Source organism: Delphinapterus leucas, chromosome 17 (genome assembly GCF_059928025.1).
Source record: "Delphinapterus leucas isolate spDelLeu-1000000601 "Yukka" chromosome 17, BTC_Dleu_Yukka2, whole genome shotgun sequence".
Taxonomy (NCBI): Eukaryota; Metazoa; Chordata; class Mammalia; order Artiodactyla; family Monodontidae; genus Delphinapterus; species Delphinapterus leucas.
In genome coordinates, this window is record NC_143145.1 from 6463763 (window position 1) to 6478675 (window position 14913).

Genomic DNA, 14913 nt, shown 5'->3' on the forward strand with positions numbered 1-14913 from the left:
TCTAATATCTGGGTTGTTTCTCTTGACTAACTATTTTTTCTCTTGACTCTGGGTCATATTTTCTTACTTATTCATAATTGAATGCTGGCTGTTCATGAAAAAGAAGAGAGAGAGAGAGGGTTAGATAAATAAGATTTACATCTGTAAAGGACATCTCTCTTCTTCTGTCAGGCTGTTGGTAGCCTATTAATTTTCTATTTCTGCTGTCACAGATGACCACAAACGTAGCAACTTAAGCAGCACATACTTCATAATGCTATAGTTCTATAGGACAGAGGGTTGCACACAGGTCTTCCTGGGTTAAATCAAGGTATTGGCGGGCCCACATTCCCTTCTGGAGGCTCTAGGGGAGAATGTGTTTTCTTACCCATCTTGGCTTCTGAAGGCGGCCCACATTCTTTGGCTTATGGCCCTCATCCTTCATCATCAAAGTCAGCAACACTGCATCTTTCTGTACCTTTCTTCCATAGCCACCTCTTCCTCTGACACTTCTGCCTTCCTCCTACCTCCATTTTTAAAGACCCTCGTGATTACCATGGGCCCGCTCAAAAAAGAACCTGGAGGTTCTTAACTTAATCATACCTGCAAGTCCCTTCTGCCATGTAAGAGAACATATCCACGGGTTTGGAAGATTAGTCTATGGATATTTTTGAGAGCCATTATTCTGCCTACCAAAGTTGCCACAGGCCAAGATATCAGCATGTGCAGGCCACAGCCTTCTCCTGTAACGTCACAGTTTTAAGTTTGCAAGCTCCTTTAATCATACTGGGATTAACTTTAGATAGGAAAAAGTTATTACAACACATTCCTGAAATGCTAAAACATTTTCTTCCAAATTGTTCAAAAATACCTTACTCCAAAGGGAAATCTCAAGTTTTCTGTTAGGAGAAGCTGAAATTACAAATTCAAATGGAAGAAAACGATAACTTCAAGGATTTCAGAATACACGAGACACACGCCCATCTGAGGGCTTTTGCACAGATCACTGCCCCCACAGATACACCCTTAGGCAAACGCTTTCACCTCCTGCAAGTCTTAAATCATCCTCTCAGAAGGCTGAACACGCCTGCCATATTCAAACCTGACCACCACTAGAACGTAAGCTCTACAGGGGCACATTCTTTATCCGTTTTTGTTCACTGGTACTTATCAAGCACCTAGGATGGTTGCTGGCACACAGTAGGTACTCAATAGTTTGCTGAATGAACGAATGGAAGACATGCCAATGATCCATTTATTGGGGAAACAAATATTTACTTAGCGATTATCTGCTAGGCACTCTGAAAAGTGCTTTATATATAATATCTCATTTGCATAGTACTTACTAGTCAAGAAGAGTAGTTCTCAACCTTGGTTGCTCATAAAAATTGACTGCAGAGTTTAAAAATTTTCAGATAGCTGTGCTATACAAAGACTCAGATTAAAAACAATAAACAGGAGACTGGCTTGGGCACCTACTTCTTTTTTTTTTTTTTTTTTTTTTTTTTTAGGCCGTATAAGTGACGCTTCCATACGGCCCAAGTTGAAGGAGGGCTACCTGCATTTTCACATTAGATGTTCAATGGTATCAGACTTCTTTTTAGAACAGATAGAGGATTCTTGAATGTTATCAATTTAAGTGAAAAACACAGACAGGTCACTTCTCTGATTGGCACTACACTAGGTACTGGGGATAAAAGGATAAATACAAGAGGGTTTCTGCCACTGAGGGCCTCTCTGTATAAAAAGGAGAGAGGTTCTCCAGTCCAGCAGGTACTAGTGGCCAACAGAGGCAAGCATACAGTATTGTGGAAACACAGAAGACTGGCTGAGTGCTTAGTAAACATGGGAGGGGATGGGAGGGGCAGAGAAAGCATCAAGGAAGCTTGTGGGATGAGGTTAACTACCTAGTCAAGGAACCTCTGCTCTGCTGCAAGCAATCTAGCAAGCACTAAAATGGAAAGAAAAGCAAATTATCCTGTTTGCACCATTGTGGAAAAGTCTAAAAAACACTGCGTGTACTTTTTATAGAAATGTGCCGAATAACTGCAATGTCTTTAAAAGGTGTAAGCGAAGAAAATGATTGAAGGAGCCAGGAAGAATCTGACGAAATTAAATTTACTCTCATAGTTATGCCTTGAGATCTACTTTGTGTGTAACTGAGCAAATTATAAATGAGTCATGACTGAACAATTCAATATAAGGTTAGATCGTATGAGTGGGTGACTTGACATGAGGTTAGGGAAAGATCAGGGCCAGATCAACAGAGGCCCTGCTAATGTGATGGCTTCTAATAGAAGGGAGAGTCCTGTTATTAATCCTTAAATCTGTACTGTTTAAAAATTAATTGCTAGCACTAACCATTTGTTATACTTGGTAGGATTACAAACTGCAAAGGCTGAACGCCAACCACCCTCCCCTTCAGAAATCCCCTTGTTTTTCAATTTGCCATATATGCTTTCCATCCCTCTGTAATCACATCTTCCTTGATCATAAATGTCAAATAATCCAAGGGGCAATCACTGTCCTGGAGAACCACAAATAGGCACCCACCCCCCGCCAGAGTTGTGTTAACACGTGGAATGTAACACACTATCTTTCCAAAATTCAAAAATTCTACGTCTAAGACACTTACAGCCCCAAGGCTTTTAGATAATATATTACAGAGTTTTAATGATAGCTAATGATAGCATATACAAAGTGCCAGGTGCTTTCCACATATTGAATATTAACTCATTTAACATGACAACAACCTAAGAGGTGGTTACTATTACCATCATCCCCATTTTACAGATGGACAACCTGAAGCACAGGTAGAGTAACTTGACCGCAGCTGCACTGCTAGCAAGTGGCAGAGCTGTGATGCAAACCCAGGTCTTCCCGCCCATTTAACCAAGTCTGGATTCAGCCTTAACTGAGGTGCTGTTTTATCTACATTACTTTGGCCAAGATGATATGCATAGGTTGTTTTTTTTTTCCCCCGTATCTAAAGTGCCATATTACTTTCCCTGAACTTTGCCAGAAACTGCTTATTCTTTTTAAAGAGGTCTTAAATATGTTTACGCTGTCAAACACTCGTTATATACTAAGTGCAGGCACTTATTGTGCAAATATTGGGTCAAAGGTTACAAACACTTTCCAGGGTCCTGATGGACACTTGTAAATTACTTTCCAAAAGAACACATCCCTTCGCGATGTCAAATAAAAGGGAGAAACACCATCCACATCATGTGCGAATTATTTCTGCTTCTGGAGTTGTGAGTCCGGTAAATGAGGTTTGACTAGATTCTGAGAAATTCAAGCACACTGACGTTCTCTATATAAATCATTCTTCACAAGTTACTTCAAGCTTTGACCTCAAGTCTGTGCTTCCAAACATCTTAGAGCTCTAAACAATCTAAATTAAAATGAAGCCTTTAATACGTTTTTATTTCACAAATGGGGAATCAAAGTGGCATGTATAACTTTATGCAGGTTGTTTCTTTGTTGAGATTTTATTGACTCGAGTCTTCCTCAGGAAAAGGCTGTACAAGTTGCTAGATGGGATAACTAAACTGATAAGAACAGGTTACACAGAGAGGCAGTACTGCAGAGGGCTTAGACTGCCCGCGTTCAATGCCAGCCCCAGCATTTACTCTCCAGTAACCTTAGGGAAATTCCCCAGTAAATCTTTGTGCCTCAATTTCCTCATCTACAACGTGGGATGATAATAATAGTAACCTACTCATAAGGAAGGCTGCAAAATGCTTAGAACAGCGTGCGGCACCCAGTACGTTATCTTTCCAAGTTTACTGAACTTCCACTATGTACATTACATCTGCTATCTCATTTAATCACAATCTCACAAGTCAAATATTCTTGCCGTCATTTTACAGATGAGAAATGAAGACTCGAAGAAGTAACCCGGCCAAAATAATACGGGTGAGAAAGCGACGCAGCTGGGATTCAAACCCAGGTTTGTGTGGTTTCATAGCCCACAAGCCTTTTTAACTAAATCACGCGACTAACTGTAAGAGTCAAGAATTATACAAAAGTTCTATCATTTTCTTTCACTAGAAAGAGGGCAGAATTCGTCAGGAAAATTATTCTAAAGCTAATAAAAATGCGTTTCAAGAATGTATGAAACATGGGGAAAGAAAACACGGGAGATTCACCAAGTAGATCCCTATCTAACAGAACTTAAAATTCTATAGTGAAGATTTTAAACTCGTGGTGTGATAACCAACAATCGCACTTATTAGAAAGCCTCTGCCACACAATCTACACTGTGGTGAGGAGCCTCGTTTCCGGGAATGCTTACTCTACTCCCCGCAGCATCTGTCACCGCCATGAGTGGGTGATCATAAGCACCACTGTCGTCTTCTTGATGCTATTAAGCAGATGGCAGCGCTAAATCCAAACGATGTAGTACATCTCCCCGGTGGACTCTGTTTTCACATACTACCATTATTCCACAATCCTCAGTGATCAATCTCATGTATTCTCAAGAACATGAACGAGTGAACCGACAGTGGCAACCGATTTACTGCCATTAGCACGCCTTGGCCCTGCTGCTGTTTCATCCACTTGCGGAGATCATGCCTGAAGATTCCACGTGGCCAATTCAGGCGTTCTGGTATTCTCTGTATTTGTAGGGACCTCCCCCCCACCCCCCATCTTAGTTGCCTTCAGGTTAATCAAAAGAACTTGATCTTAAAGAGAACTGGATATGAGGCCTGACTGCTACTTATTAGCTAGCTATGTGACTTTGGTCAAGCTCAAACTCTCTGAGCATTAGTTTCCTTATTTGTAAAACTAAAAACTGATAATCTTGCAGAATTAAATAAAATGATAGGCATGAGAGCATTTAATATAGTAACTAACACTTGATAAGCACTCAACAGATATCTCATTCCTTCAAAATTTGTTAATGAATCTTGAAAAAAGAAAAGTGCTGAGGGCGGTGTTTGCCCAACTTCAGCCCTTCATGGACCACTTCTGGGACTTTTCCCATCCATGTCCAGCACTCATCCTGTTAGTGACTTCATATTACTCCCTATACTGATTTTATTTTAACTTAAACCTACTGTAAGTTATTTATAGCAATACTATTCATAAAATCATGTGCTTGATACGGTAATCATACTTTTCCAGAAACTTTAAAATCTAATTGTTAAAACTGTAAAAAAAAAAAAGTCGGCCATGTACCACCTGAAATCACGTTGTGAAGCCTCAGTGATAGGTGTACGACTCTCTGAGAAGCACGACAACAGGAGAAACAAAATGGACTGAGATGAGTAATGTCACTAAGTGTGTAACTCAGACCACTTACTAAACCTCTCTCTGTGTCTCAGTTTTCTCAAGAAAAAAATGGGGATGAGAATATCCATCTTTTAGAGTTAAAATTAAGACCAGAGGGGATAATACATGCTCGTGTGCACGTGCGCTCACACACACACACACACACAGAGACATGTGCGCGCACACACACACACACACACACACACTTATCTAGATACAACCAATGCTGCAGTAGATGTGGTCAATGCACAGTAATTATTATTAACAGCAATACTTATACATGTTAAAACTTTGGCCCTTGGGCTTTTCCCTCCCTTTTCCCTTTTAGGTTGTAGCTTCGTTTTCACTATAGCCATCTCCTTGTTTTTTCTTAGCATATGGTCCTTGACTGAGAATTTAGATATTTACAGTTTTACAGTATAATCTGGGTTGGTGTCTCTGTTATTTGGTCAGTGTGTTTATAATACTGTGTTAGAAGTATCTGTCTGTCAATAGCGATACGGCTTAGTTTGCGCTAAGAGACTCCTTCAGCACTTGTGCTGCAAGTAGCCAAAAACCCAGGCTAGGTAAAAGTATATTTCACAAAAATATTGCAAGGCGTGGTTAATCCAGGCCAGACCATTACTGCTTTTAAAAATCCAAAACAGCCAACCCTGATACAACACAGCAATATCTTCCAAAAGACAGTTTTACTGGTGTTTAAATGTTACATCCTAAACTAAACGCCAGGTCATCATTTCCAAAGTGAAAATTCCAAACTATATTCAGACCTCTACAAGTCAGCTTTTGAGAAGACATTACTGCACATACAGTGCTAAGGCTGCCGACAGAAGCAACAGCAAACTAGACAGCTGGGCATACGGCAACACTAATTTCTGTCTCATTGCGTTCCTTGGAACTGGCACCTGAAAACACACCAAGAGTACTCGTAGCTTCTGACAGTTTCCATTACTCTGCCTATTTGGATGAAGGGGCTGAGGTGTTGTTTTGTCACAAAAACAAGTCAATGATTTTACATTTAAAATTTTTTTAGCTGGATAATGGTTTTTAGTGTCAGACAAAAACCTAAGCTTCAGTACTCTTCAGCAGCGTACTCTCGGGAAAGTCGCTAAACATCACGTCTTCAACTTCTGTACATGGAAAAGCTTAGCACGTAGGGCCACTGTGAAAACTGGAGATAATGTATAGAAAGGATGCAGATGGCTGAGTGCTAGACTTAACAGGCTCTCCAAAACGAGCAGCTATTATTTCTAATTCCCTTTTTCAGTATTTCTAAGTGTCTTCAGGAAAATCATAGAGATTCTGGAGGATGAAAGGAAATAGGTACTCAAAAATACCGTCAAGCCACAGAGTGCTATGGGAAATTAGCATGTCAACATTAAACCCGCAAGAAAATAAACTTTTTATTACAGAGCCATCCACTTATGCTCAGGGGGTTATTAGCACTTTTTGGAAACCCTTTTTGTTCTACGTTCTTTATGACTGATCATCAGAGGAATCAAATATCTCCTTGGAGAATTTACAATTATTTGGAAACACAGATTAAAATATTGTGAAATTTGGGGGCTTCCCTGGTGGCGCAGTGGTTGAGAGTCCGCCCGCCGATGCAGGGGACACGGGTTCGTGCCCCGGTCCGGGAGGATCCCACGTGCCGCGGAGCGGCTGGGCCCGTGAGCCGTGGCCGCTGAGCCTGCGCGTCCGGAGCCTGTGCTCCGCGACGGGAGAGGCCACAGCGGTGAGAGGCCCGCGTACCGCAAAAAAAAATAAAATAAAATAAATTGTGAAATTTGAAATAAAAGTTGTACGTAAGGTGCAAAAACATAGTGATTATTACAGCCAAGATAATTAACAGATTTTCTCCCGTTACCATCTTCCCGTGTGATGAGAGCACCTGAAATTTACTCTTAGCAAATTTCCGTATTTGCTGTATTATTAAGTATAGTCACCGCGCTGTAAGTATCAAATGACAACTAATTCCACTTAGTTTAGAATGAAATAGATACATTTACAAAGGGTTTCCAGGAGTCAGACTATGATTTCTGTGAAGGCTCTAGTCATGTCAGGGCAGGACTGAGGCCATTTATCACCCGGCTCTTTTTTAATTCACCGCAGCTACTCCAGAGCGGTGTGCCCACAGGAATGAATCAATAACTATTTCTGAGCCAATGTATATTAGAATAACTCCAGTATTGTAAAGAATAGCTCATATTTCTCTTCACAGTAATAGATGACAGCTTGTTACTCATTAAATGTGTGAAGTTAGATAAACAATGCTTTGTTTTACATTTTGTTTTACGCTATGGGGGCCATCACAAACATCGATGGGGAAACGCAGCTGAACTATGCTGAATTTTCTATTTTCTATGTAGGGCGGGCACTGGGGCTCCCTCAGCGCTACGCTAACCACCTGGTGGAATGTGGAACTACGCAGGGGAAGGTCTCATTTAGTCCCTCACAGAGAAGACGCTTCACTAGGGCTGTGGGCTTTCCTGTCTCGTCCAACCTTCAGGTCGATCCTCCAAAGAAAAAACCAAGTTACACATTTTACAAATGGAGGCTTAGAGAGGTGAAATGACTTGCCCACAGTCACGTAACCAGTAAGCGTTAAAAGTGGGACCTAAACCCAGCTCCATCAGACTCTTACACCGTGGCCTGGGTCTGCAGACGTTTCTGGTAACACATCTGCATCACAAAGAAATGGTTTTTGACCTTGTAACTGAAACTATTTATGGGTAACATGTGTGCTATAGTGGTAGTAACATAGTACAAAACTTTAAAATAGAAGTTTCAAAAGGATCAATGTTACTGGACACTCTCTACTCCTCTTTCTGCTCCTGGTGAACTGACTTGCTTGCCCCGAGGGTGCACTGCCCTGAACCTGAGACACAGCTCCTCTGTGCTGGTGCCAGAGACACCGCGCCGTCTTTTAACTCTGCGCTGTCCAAGGGAAATTTGTAATTTAGAGTTTTCTAGTAGCCACGTTTAAACAAAAAGTAAAAAGAAACAGGTGATGTTGATCTTAATCGTGTATTTATTTTGCGTCCTTTATTTACTCCACACCGCCTCTGGAATCGGGTATGTGCCTGACACCCCCAACACATCCCCCTTTGGACTAGACACCGTTCAAGTGTTCAACAGGCGCGTGTGCTGGAGGCTGCCAGGGTGGACAGTGCGGTCCTAAGAACTTCTGCTCTGTGCTCTTTCCACTACGTCTTGACGTGTCAAAGAACATTTTCAGAACAGCTTGTAATCTAAAAGGAGACCAAGTAAAGAATTCGGCAGTAATGCTGAGCTATATAACTACAGCACAGACTGTACTTTCAAATTCTGAATTGAGAGAATTATTGAAGTTTGAAATAAATTTTATAGAACCTGGAGTGTAAAAACCAAGAAAATTTAGACCCCAGAATATCAAGTGTTACATGGTATTATCTGTTAGTGGATACTAGGTTGTTTGCTCCTTGAAAGTAGTGGTCGTGAATGTTCTTTGCTGAAAGGATCTCACGTAAAACTGGAAAAACCAAGCTCTTAATTTCATTCGTCTTAGCCCACAACATCAATATGCAGGATAAATGAAATTCTTAGGTTTGATTAAGGCATTGCAGTCTATAAGGCAACAACAGTTCCAGTTCAGATGAAAGCATGATTCCTAAGGGATTTAAAAGCATCACAAAATATCAGATCTTTGAATACCGTATATGGAAAATATTAATAGGAACCAGTTTCAGTAACTGAAATCAAAACCATGACAAAAGGAGAGTTGAAAGGCAATGGAAGTACAAACGAGGATGCTTGGGGCCAATGTGGATCTACCACTGCTCAGCCTTCTGAGTTTGGATAAGCGATTTAACCTCTCTGAACCTGTATGCAAGGGAATGACGTGTTTAGACTTGAATTTTGCAATAGTTCAGGGCATGCTGAGGGGGGAGAGGATCTGTGTGAAGCCCATGGTATAGTACACCGAGCACACAGCCAACGTTCACTGCTGGACATGATGTGATGGTGATTTCCTGGTCAACACCCACTACTCAATCCTGGGGATGATCTCAAAAAAATCTGCTCTCCTAACTGGTTTATACTAGATTTCTAATTATGAGATACATAGTGTTGTACTTAAACCGATGTTATAATATGTGCATGCTATGGGCTGAACTGTGTTTTCCCCCCAAATCATATGTTGAAGCCCTGACCCCCAGTACCTCATAATGTGTATCTGGAGACAATCAATCATCTTTAAAGAGGTGATTAAGTTAAAATGGGGCCTTTTGTGGGCCCTAGTCCAATCTGACTGCTGTCATTACAAGGAAGGGAATTTGGACACAAAGAGAAAGCAGGGATGCACGCGCACAGAGGACACAGTGAGAAGGCGGCCAGCTGCGAGTCAAGGAGAGGGGCCTCAGAAGAAAGCAGATCTGCCAACGCCTTGATCTTGGACCTCCAGCCTCTGTAACCTTGAGAAAACAAATTTCTGTTGCTTTAAATACAGTCTGTGGTATTTTGTTACGGTAACTCTAGCAAACTAATACAGCACCTGGAACCATTTCTTCACGCTGCTCCATAATATAGCTGCTTCATTGTGATTTACAGTAGACGGTGAAGAGGGAGACAGACAGACAGACAGACCGAGGTGCTCAGTCGGGCCCCTTCGCTTGTAAGTTGCATGATCTTAGGCAAGTTACCTAATTTTTGTAAACCAGTTTTTCTTCTTTAAAAGGACTGACACTTATTTCACAGGTTATGAGGATTAAATGAATATTAAGAGTAACCGACCAACAGTGACTTCCGCACTTGCCAACGTGTGGCATTCTCATGCAATTCTCTGTAACTCCTTCAGGTAGCACTGAAAAGATCACTTCCGGGCAGGTGGGCTGGCTGTCATGAAAGGTGTTTCTTTCACGTGAGTCTTCCTGACATTTAAAGGGCTTATAATTCGCAACGTGCCAGCCTCCTAATGGGTCTCTGCCTCCAGGCTCGCCATCTGCCAATCTGGCCTCTCTACCGCCTTCTAATCCATTTCTCCGAATCCAGGTGTGAACACACTGCTCCCTTGGCTCCCTGCTGCTGCCCACGGTCCGGAGCCTGCACCCTGAGACTGGGGAGGATGCGGTCACTCCCTCTCCTGCCTCATCTGTCCCGTGCGGCACGCCCTCCAGCTCAGGCAGCACTTCTTGTGTCAGGCTCTGTGCCTTGCTCTGGCTTTGGGAAATGTCCTTCCCTGCTTGTACCCTGGTGACCCCTACTTGCCCTTCACTTTCTCAGTGAAATGTCCCCAGTGTTCCCAACCGGACTTGAGCGCTGTCTTCTTATGGAAATACTGTGTTTTTCCTCAGACTCTCACGTGATTACCACATTACATTGCTTTTAAAAATTTGTATTTCATTCTAGCCTGTGAACTTCCCAAGGAGAGGGTCTCTGTCTCAATAATCTTTGTAATCCAGCATCGAGCACAGTGCCTACATTTAATACACGTAGTGGACATTTAATAAATGTTGGCTGAATGAATAAATGACCAAAGGAACGAGTGCGTGTGATCAATCATATTAATACGTTATCACAGCTTAAAGTGGGAAGCCTACAAGCTTTCCAAGTCTGGTTCACATTCTGGGTTAGTTATTTACTTCTCCGAGCCTCAGTTTCATCATCTGTAAAACAGGCACACTAACTCCTGCTGTTGCCGTTCAGATTAAATGAGACGTGTGAGTCTTTAAAGGACTGCACTCCATGTGTGATTTCCGGCTAATTACTTAATCTTATGCTCTGTGCTCCTTCCCTTCATCTGTATAACGGGAACAGCCCCACATACTTCGTGACATTGCCGGGACACCTATACAGGGTGAGACACGTAAAGTCCCGTCTAACGTCCACTGTGTGCCAGTCACCCCCGGGCGTGCCAAAACCCGCAAGGATGCAAACACCATGCACAAGGCTTCCCGTAAAGAAGACCAGCTGGGAGTCAAAGTTTAATGGCTACTTAATTGTTATAAATTATATAAGTAAAAAATCTGGCATGAACAAAAAGAGAAAAAATTATATCCCTGTCAACCTCAGCACCAGGGTGCCCGTCTGTTCAAAGCTTGCCTGGCTCCGAATGAGTTCAAAAGTGAATTTATGCTCCATCGAAATAACCATGTAGTCCATATTTATTTATGCTTCATAAAGCCAGTATGTTGGTTTGCGTATGTCTGTCTTTGTCTACCGCTCAGAATTTTAAACATAAAGCAAGAGGTTTCTAGGCATTTAGGAAAACATTCTGAACGGAACACGGATTTCATGTATCAATGGACATCAAGGTCTACTATCAGAAGACGTAACTATGAAGCTGTGTTTCCCTCTAATAACACTCATTTCTAAGTCAACACTTCTTTAGAAAACAAATTAGAACTCACTCATTTTTCACAAATAGGAATTTCAAGTTGTTAGAAAACAGAAGCACTGCTGCGAAGAAACAGCAATGATCTATGAACACTGAAAAAAAACTTTTGTCACTTCCATCCCCAGGCACTGACAATGCGGGATATTTACACATTTCTGATATGACTCTGGGCCTTAGGACTTGAAGAGCCACAGACTTGGTAGACACTGTTCTTCCTTAGAATATACTGAATGCTTAAGTTAAATTTTTAGAGCAAATAAAATTTCAGCTTTTATTTTCCAAGACTCATTGCTTTAGCACTACAGTCAAGTTGAGAGCAATACGTGCTATTCGGTAGGATAGATAGTGCTTCTCCGATGAAAACAAACGAAACCAAGCAGGCCGAGTCAAATCACCGTCACTGGCCAATCATCACCCTGTTCCCAGAGTACAGCAACTGTGGAAGGGCACAAGTGTCTGCTATGGAGTCTGGTCATAAAGATTGGCTCTTACCTTTGGGCTGGGGCGCTATAGCTGTTATCATAGGAATCATAACTCTGTTCATCGTAAGCAGTGCCATATCCATCATCATAGTCCTAAAATATAACAGGAGAGGACAAAAAAGTTCAGAGAAATTTCTGGAAAGGAAGACGCATTCTGCTTTTAGTGAATTAATTCGGCGACCATTTAACTATATATCTAATTATAATGTAAGGAAAAATATAAAAGTGACATCAGTGAAAATGATAAGAGTAAGAACCTCCAAAATTTCTCCTGAAAAAGCAGAGAGAAACTGGCAAAAATGGTTAGAATCAACATTTTTAGATGCCTGGAAGTTAACCAAAGGCTTGCAGAGATCTAGGGAGCATTTATATTTTAAAAAATTGGCTGCACCTTGGAATGAAGGGTGAGCTCGGTCCTATTCCCACCCCTCACCCCCCACCCCCCCACCGGCTCTGCACGAGCCGCAATCCAGCATGCAGGAAGCCGCAATCCAGCATGCAGGAAGCCAGCAGGCTGGAGGTCACTGGAGGAGGCAGGGCAGGGTGGAGGCTTTCAAAACCCCATCCCCAGAGGACTGCCTTTATTTGACCGGGAGCTCATCCAGTGCACAAAGTCTTTTCCCTCAGGGTATCTGAAGAAAATAATTAGAGGCAATTGTTTATGAGATTAGCTGCTTGAAGCGGTGGAGAAAGACTGGAGCAAATAACAGGCTAACCACAAAGCTTACAAGGAAAAGTGGGGGAATGAGATGTCCCTACCAGCTCTGCAAAGTTCTGACATATTTCTGGAATCTCAAAGGCTGCAGTGTCAGGTACTTGCCCAGGACAGACCTGAGAAGGCCCTGAGCTCTCCTCTGGCTGACCCTGAGGTTCAGTATAAGAAGGAAAGTCAAGGCTAAGACAGTTAGTTGTAAACTGATTGGCTCAGTGTTGAAGACAAGCTCCAGCAGGTACCCACGGCCTCTTGGTAAAGACTACACACTTAATTTCCAAGCATTTGACAAAATCTCTGTCCAACCATTAGCTGACCGCAAAGGCAAGAGAGAAAAGACACTTCTGAGGCAACGCATGATAAATATCGACTTTACAATATCAGTTTGGAAAAGTAATTAAAGCAAGAAAAAAACAAATCCTAGGGAGGAAGGAGAATTTGATTTTCGCACGGACACACTATAGTAAATGTCCAGTTTTAAACAAACAAAAACCATTATGCAGCATGCAAAGAAAAAACAAAAGTATAGTCTATACACGAGAAAAAAAAAGTAGTCAATAGAAAAATATCCCTGATGAAGCTGAGACACTGAACTTACTGGACAAAGACTTTATTTATTTTTATTTTTTATTGGGGTAGAGTTGTTTTACAAGGTTGTTAGTTTCTACTGTACAGTGAAGTGGAGTTCCCTGTGCTAATACGGCAGGTTCTTATTAGTTATCTATTTTATACATATTAGTGTATATAGGTCGATCCCAATCTCCCAATGCATCCCACTAGACAAAGACTTTAAATCAGTTATTTGAAATATGTTCAAGGAACTAAATGATAGCCTGTATCTAAAAAGCTAAAGAAGGGTATTAGAACAATGCCTCACCAAAATCGAGAATATTAATAAAGATACAAGAAATACAGAAAAGAATCCAAAGAAATTCTTGAGGTGCAAAGTGTAACAACTCCAATGAAAAATTCACTAGCCAGGTTGAACAGCAGAAACACAGGTGTAACTCTTTGTGACCTTAGTTATTAGTTTCTTAGATATTCTAACAAAAGCACAAACAACCAAAAAATATATATAAATAAAACGGACTCCAGCAAAATTAAAGACTTCTGTGTCAAAGGACATCAGCAAGAAAGTGAAAAGACAATCTACAGTACGGGAGAAAATATTTGCAAATCACATATCTGACAATGGTCTAGTGTCCAGAATATATGAAGAACTCTCATAACTCAACAATAAAAAACAACCCAAAAAGAGCTAAAGCCATTCTCCTAGTTCTATGAGGACATCCTGCAGATGTGATAACAAGTACACTATGGTTATTTTAAAGGTATTTTGGAACTGAAAAAGGTCCAGAGAGATGATCATTCTGTAAGATCAAATTAGATACGTTGCTCAATGACATTTATATCTATGCAAGTGTGAAGCCTACCCTACAACTGATTTCTAAGTTTCTGGGGATAATCAATTACATAGTGACTTTGGACTTAACTGGTATTTACTTAACATTTAAAAGAGCCAGGACATAATCTAAGTATTTTGGAACATCAGTATTATCAATGGTAATCAATTTAATGATCATCACCAGAGCTTTTGAAGTGGAGAAATGTGGTCAAGGGGTAAGAGAAAAGATGTGGAGTCAGATGGGCTTCTGTGTTTTACTGTCACTGATCTCAGTCAAGTTCACCCACTTCCCCAGAATCTGTTTCTTTACCTGTAAAATGTGAATCCTTAATAAGTATCCTGAAAGAATGAGAAATTACATATACATACGTATGTATTCCAGCAAAATGCCAGATACGTATTAAGAACTTTATGAAGAATAGCTTACATTGTTAACTATCCTAGTAAAGCATTACCCTTGCCGACCTCTCTCCTGGATTTCTAAAATGATGAGACTCACAGGTGATGAACGTCAGCAGCCACTACACACAAGGGGAGGAGCCAAGTGACGGATTTTAAAGTGCTGACCTTAGCTACTCTCTTTTAAGAAGCATCTACTAAATAGTATACCTCAATTTATTTGATTTAGAAAAGCAAAAGTAACTGAATGGCAAGGTATATTGTAATGTGCTCCATTTTGTAA

General features: G+C 41.2%; 1 protein-coding gene across 9 annotated transcripts in view; it reads right to left on the reverse strand.

The window, feature by feature from the left end:
- The window catches only part of KHDRBS3 (KH RNA binding domain containing, signal transduction associated 3), a 186438-nt gene that overhangs the window by 47895 nt on the left and 123630 nt on the right, over positions 1–14913 (reverse strand). For all 9 annotated transcript variants that reach the window (XR_016388274.1, XR_002642250.3, XR_016388275.1 and 6 more), the window contains one exon: positions 12125–12207. Coding sequence is in view for 6 of the 9 variants with exons in the window: in XM_089898682.1 (XP_089754808.1) it covers positions 12125–12207 (83 nt within the window). In the remaining 3 variants the exon portion in view is untranslated. The remainder of the gene's footprint in view (positions 1–12124; positions 12208–14913) is intronic.